General features: G+C 38.8%; 1 protein-coding gene across 1 annotated transcript; it reads right to left on the reverse strand.

Moving 5' to 3' along the window:
- Positions 1 to 1,480: 1,480 nt before the first annotated feature.
- Positions 1,481 to 5,524, reverse strand: ube2kb (ubiquitin-conjugating enzyme E2Kb (UBC1 homolog, yeast)). The gene is made up of 6 exons (XM_059338003.1): positions 5,177 to 5,524; positions 5,017 to 5,075; positions 4,535 to 4,617; positions 4,321 to 4,420; positions 4,091 to 4,219; positions 1,481 to 3,292 (listed from the first exon to the last, which is right to left on the reverse strand). Exons 4-6 carry the CDS (start codon positions 4,408 to 4,410, stop codon positions 3,218 to 3,220), a joined length of 294 nt encoding a protein of 97 aa, XP_059193986.1. The 5' UTR covers positions 4,411 to 4,420; positions 4,535 to 4,617; positions 5,017 to 5,075; positions 5,177 to 5,524; the 3' UTR covers positions 1,481 to 3,217.
- Positions 5,525 to 6,760: the final 1,236 nt, after the last annotated feature.

Here is a 6,760-nt window from a genome sequence, read left to right on the forward strand (position 1 = left end):
ACTTTGGTATGTTAAGGTGCTTCAGCTCGGTTATAACGCCACAAGGCCAGGTAGAAACTCTGTGGCTTTGTAACTGCCACCTTTAATGCATTTAAAGGCCTTTTGATTTATTTCCAGTGTGTTAACGGACAAATTTAAGATGAAATTGAGCTGGGTTTGAAATACTGTTGTTTTTTTACTGCTGAAGTGTGAAACAGTACTTCACTTTGGAATGCATAAATGATATATTACTATTCAAGTATGTGTTCAGGTTTTTGTTCCATCTTCTACAATTAAATATTTTTTGTACTATGTATTATTTTGCAGATTAAATCCTGCCTTTAAGCACCGAGTGAGTGGAAACCTTGCAGGTTGTGTTGATGACAACTTATTTTTGATGTAGTTAAAGTATGCCTATTCTCATGATCATATTAAACGTTTTTTTCCAGAAAATAAATGCTTTTAGATGTTACCATGCAGTGCACTTGTCTTGATCCCCATGTTTATGAAGTGCAGTTTTAAGAAGAGTCAAACGAAAACTTAATTTTCTACTTTTTTTAATCAAAGAAACAGGACACTGTCACAATAAATAACCATGCTTTTTATACTGCTGATGCTCGCTTCCAAGGAAACAAAAGAGGAAAATAAGTCTCAATCCAAATGGAGAAACTGAGATGCAACAGCCCCTTTTTCTATGCTTCATCATCGTGCAATATTGTACATAGTGAGAACACCAGGAAGACGGGGAGGAGGGGGCCTCTTTTCCTTTTTTTGTCCTTTCTTTTTCTTACAAAATATAGATCCAGCCATCAACGGTGCACTCTAGTGATAACGAGACGGCTCTTTATCAAGAACTGGAGTATTTACAACTAAAGGAGATGGTGCACGCCTTCTGCCTCTGACAATGAACCATTTTTTCTGTTCTTTTTTTGGCTCTGGCTGGAAACTGTTCACCGTCAGTGGAGAGGGAGCACTCATAACTCCGTGTAGTACTGTAATATGCCACTGCGTTGGTAGAGACTGAGCTGGAGGGCAAGCAAAAGGAAGATAAGTTTCTTTTTAAAAGAAAGGCCATGTGTGAGGATTCATCATCACCCCACTTCTCTAGATGCAAAGCATTTCTTAAGTCCATGTACCTCAAATGAAAACACTGTGCAGGCCTGTGATCTGCTTCAGAGGAGTTCCAGCCTCTTACTGCTCATAAAGACATCATTCAACCTCAATGAGCATTTTATTTGGCTGTGTAGTAAAGCATGTTTGGGAATATAGGATATCACCTATACACCTCTAAATATGGCCAAAGATCTGATTGAGTAGTGATGGATTGGATCGGTGCTTTGCCTTCTTAATGATCAACATCAGGACTGAGAGGGCGAGCAGATCCTTTAATCCGTGGCTGACAGTAACTGACAGTGCCTATGGTTGAACATGATTGCTCTGAAATGAGTTTAAAACAAAACCACAGCATTTCAAACTCAAAACCATTAATGACATTCACTCATTTCATCTTGAGGTGTTTTTTTTCTGTTGAATCCGTTCAATTTTCCAGCAACACACTCAGAAAAGGCTTTGGTTCCCTACAGATGTCGGGCCAAACGTGTGCCTCAGTAGCGCGCCGAGCAGTTTCCAGGTGTCTCTTTCCACAGTTTAGAAAGAGTCTTGCGAATGCCACAAGTCTGAAGGGATGTCGAACCGAACAGACACCCCCATCACCACATCATTTGGCCAAATAAAATAAAAGGCAGCATAGAACATGCAAGGAGAAGAAAAGACACAAGAAAAGGTGGCATGTAATGACCTTCAAAAGCCTGAGCTGGGCTGTCTCCTCCTGTCCCATTGCGGCCAGGAGTTTGGCTGTGCCATCCCTAAATAACAATCGGGATAGTTCAGATTTTTTCCGGGTGGGGTTGTATGAGGTACTTATACATAGTCTGTATATTAACTACAGTAGATAGTTTGTTTGGCATTTGTTTTTAGGTGGCTAAAATACTTTTTACTGCTGCCACCATCCACATCAGTACATTGCTTCACAACCGAACCAGTATTTTTGCCTACTTTTCCAAATTGGGTGCGTGACAACCGCCATCTACTGTAGGTAATACGTGACCATGGGTTAGTACCTCATACCACCACACCTCAAAAACAGAAGGGAGGAAGAAAGGGGAAAAACACAATAGGCCATTCAGAGGGATTCCTCATGGGTCACAAAAGCATAAAAAGATATATCTCCATATAATTGTAAACTAGGCATAGTTTATATTTAAAATAATTTGTTTTACAATGCCATATAAGAAAAAGAAGTATATCCCCATTGTATTTCCAAATTTACACGCACCTATTTACAGAGAACCTTTTTACTTCTGTGCAGATGTTTGAGGATGTTTTTGTGATCTTTTCTTATTGTAGAGACTCTCTGCAGGTGATTGAAGCATCTACAACCCTGATTCCAAAAAAGCTGGGACGCTGTGTAAAATGTTGGGGGGAAAAAACAACCTAGAATGTGTCAAATTCAGAATGAGTGCAGTTTCCCAGTTTGAGTATTAGATATTGTCTTTGTGCTGTATTCAATTGAGTGTAGGCTGCAAAGGATTTGCAAATGATTGCATTTTTTTTCAGTGTCCCATCTTTTTGGGAATTGGGTTTGTATGATAAACTGTTGATGGAAAAAAAACATTGCAATGCTCATTGCAGAACACTATATAGTCGAGTAAATCTAATCCAGCTCGACATTTATAGCATTAAATGTCCATAAAAGAGACGATCTAACACAAGTGGCTGCTGGAGGGAGTTAAAGGTGACGTAAGAGCAGTGTGCAGGATTTCCTTCACTTCTTACCCTGGAAAACCCACCAGGCAATGGCAGTTATTTGATTCTTTGCAAAATGAATGAACAAAATTTGTGGGGAAAAATGTTTCAAAGCTAATATGAATAAAAGGGCATGAAAGACATGATGTATGAATGTTTTTTGGTGGCTTGTTACAAGGATACACATTTTGAGTTAGTGGAAGAAAAGACAGATGGGGTCAGTCAGACAGGCAGTAAGGTGGTGTGCATTTTGGCGATTGTGATGCAACCGGTGTTGAGTTTATAGCAAACAATAATTATTATAAAAGAAGGCTCAGACTGCTGTGGTGGATGGGGAGTTGTCTGCATAACAAAAGGCAATGGTGGAATGGATGCCGGGGAGGAGCTGATATTATGATGAGGGGAGTTTGGGATCCTCACACCAGGCTGCGTTTCAGTTGCTGAGCAGCAGCTCTGTCGCCGTTTCCACGTCCCAGGATTTCGAAGACAAGGCCGCTATTACTGCATTCTGTATGCAAAGGGGAAATGGAATTAAAAATGATTGTAGTCTGTGCCTCGTTTGCAAGATCAGGTTAAAAAAGGAGAATGCTATCATGAAAATCAAATATGTTAACCCTTTGAGCAGCCTTTTTAGAAAACAAATTTTCAATTAATTCTTTCCATGGTTATTATGTGAGAATCAACTGTGATTTCTTAAAAGTAAATCCTTTGACATTTACTACAGTTAGACAACACAACCCCTGTTCCCCCTGACAAGCACTGCTGTCAAATTAGGTATCAACTAACAATTATGACTATTTCATGAAAAAGTATTTACCCTCTTCCTGATTTGTTCTATTTTTCCATATTTGTCACACTTAGAGGGAATCATTAAGGGGGCAAATGCTTTTTTTAATGTCACTGTACCCCCTAATTTGTGCTTAGTCTACAAAATGTCAGAATATAATGCAAAGAAATGCCATTAATAAGTTCTCATAAGTTAAATTCTCATGTCTCCATGTGTCCTAGCGACAGCCCAAAATCTGAAGGTATTCAGTTTATTATTACTGAAATCTAATATAACATTTATATTTAAGAAGGTGGAACACAATGATGCCACTATTGCTGAAATTTTTTTTTTTTTAAATTCAATTTTAAAACACTTAATCGATTACAAAAACTGTTGCCCATTCATTTCTTGATAGTGTAGTAAATGACTAACTTTTTCTACTTTACTGTTAGTAAAGTTACACAGACTCTCCTGTTCCAAATGCTTTGCCCCATAAATAAATGTAATGGTACAACCAAAACAGAAAGTGGTTCTGACCTTATCAAAGCCCATGGCACAGAGTTTGTCTATTTTGCACGTGTAGTCAGGACTGGAGACGGGAGCGCCTGCATAGACGTGAGACCACAGCCTTGCAGTCTGTTTGAACATTTCTGGGTTCTGCTTGTACTGAGGGTGCAGAGAGAAAGTTCAGTGATGTTTAATATTTAAAAAATACAATAGAAAATAAGCAAGGAGAAAGACAACATGTTTAAGAACACCTTTCTCACCTGATTTGCTACTACTGCATCCTGTGGATCATCTGGTTCTGCTGCAGCAAGAAGAGCCTGTAAGGACAATAGCACCGTCCGAAGGGTCATTGCAGCTGCCCTGGGTGAGACAGATTAAAAGGTGGAGCAGATGAATGGAGGGCTTTTGAGATGGGGGAGACACTGGAACAATGAGTACTGAGTAGTTGTAATGTTCCAAAAACGTCTCACTCACCACTGGTCTTTCAAAATGTCCAGACATATTGCTCCTGTTACAGAACTAATATTAGGGTGCCAGATCTTAGTGATGAAACGCACCTATGAAAGACAACATGTGAGAGGTTATCTAGATAAAGATAGTTTGATTATTAAGACAAAGGAGGTAAATGTGGATTACAATGAATAGGTTAACATGCACTCATATCCTGGTTTTTATTTGGTTAGGGTTGGGCAGTATGACGATATACATCATAAAATGATTCAAATCATGATTAAAAAACACACTGAACTTTAGCAGCTGCTGTTAATTTAGATAACCGCAGCATTTTACGCAACTGAATGCCTGGATATTAAATGAAGTACCAAAAACAAATCAAGTACATACTCTTGGTTTCAGTTTTACTTTAAGGGCACTAGTATTGTATTTTAGATATCCAGCCCTACAGAGAAGTAAAAGACATACAGCAAGTACCATATGGAATCAACTTAAGCACATACCTTAGGTGGGTTAAAAGGATAAGTTTCTGGGATTTTTATTTCAAGCTGATATCTGCCACCTTGTAAAAGAAGAAAAACAGCAACATGTTTCAGCAAATCAACACATCATAACATTGAAAGTTTTGCAGCAAATATCTTGTCAGCCAGGTCATTGTAGTACCTTCATATGGTGTGTCTGGAGGACCTGCTATCTCCCCCCTCAGCTCTGTGAAGTTCTCATCCACCAAATCTACTTTTATCTGGTTTTTACTTGTCTATGGGTAGGGACAAATGAGAGGGACACAAAGAGTTGTTGTTTTTAAAATGACTCACAGCTGTAAGCCTGTGTTTTGACATGTCCCTGTCAACTATGAAACCACATATTTTTACAAGCAATTGTGAAGCTACAGACATGTTGGCTGTTAAAGGCACAACAACTACTACGATAATCAACGTCGGTTAGTTAGGGAGGTCCACAGCAGCAGTTCGTCACACTTTTAATATAATCACCGAAGTCATTTTTTGTCAAAATTGTTTTTTTTGCCTAAATCATCTCCTCATGACACCGGCCTCCTATGGTAAAATCGCCTACATCCTCAGTTGATCAGATCATGTGATTTTACCCCTTTAAGATCATCACTTCTTTGACAATTTGCAACATTCATAGGCATCAGATAAGAACCCAGCAAAGAAGAGCTAGAGGGAGATTGTTTAGTTATCAGTTTAGTTTATCAGTGTTTTATTGTTGACACTAATATTGGTAACACTTTACTCTAAGGTGTCTACATATGAGCGTGTCATAAACATGACATGGGATGTGTCATGAACATTAATGACACTTTGAAGTAACATTAATGCTCATGATACTTGTCATGTCATGTTTCTGACAGGCTTGTGTGACTCTTATGTAGACACCTTCAAAATAACGTGTTACCATATCTTGCTTAAGTCACAGGCATGTTCAAAGTTACATAATTTACACACAGTGTTATTCTATGCCAAAAGCCATCTTTTGTTACATCATTTTGAGTGAAATGATCAATAAATGTCATATGTTACACTTTTGGTGAAGTTGAAAAATGAGTTAGGCGATTATTTTAACAGGGTGACGAGTTAGGACATTTTAATACGTTAGCAACATAGATGGCTTGCTACTAGTTGACACAGCTACTAACCCACAATAACAAGACTTGACAAGCAGTAACATGACACAATAAACATTTTAGTATCATCACACCTTCCCCTGTTAAAACCAGTAGTTGATTAACGCTTAATAATCTTAATAATTGTGAGAAGTTGATGAACGCTGTATCATAATACCACATGCTAATGCTAACTGTGGATGAGATGTCAAATCACCGTTAGCAAGCTAAAAGCTGCTAATCTCTAAGTGTCAGCCTGCTAATTCGCGTTGGTAAACACCTCCGGTAGTTTGTATGAGGCGTGTGCTACAGCCCGTAAAAGGTTGGTTTATTTTAGTTATGTGATTACCTAAAGGTATGCGATATTGTTTGGTAGAAACAGTGGGCCTGTCAGTTGGGAAAGCTGAATCCCCGGTGTTTCCTGAACACAAACCACCTGACATAACAGGAGAGCAGACAGTGATATGGAGCTAAGGCTAGCTGAAGTTCTCCTGTTTAGGCCTGACCTGCTGCAGCACAGGACGGGGACCTGGCGGTAGGTAATATGTGTCATAACGGCTACAGACATCTTTACATTTTAATCAAGTTGAGAAACAATAAGAACGAACTTAGAAGCCTGACTG

Source organism: Centropristis striata, chromosome 1 (assembly GCF_030273125.1).
Source record: "Centropristis striata isolate RG_2023a ecotype Rhode Island chromosome 1, C.striata_1.0, whole genome shotgun sequence".
Taxonomy (NCBI): Eukaryota; Metazoa; Chordata; class Actinopteri; order Perciformes; family Serranidae; genus Centropristis; species Centropristis striata.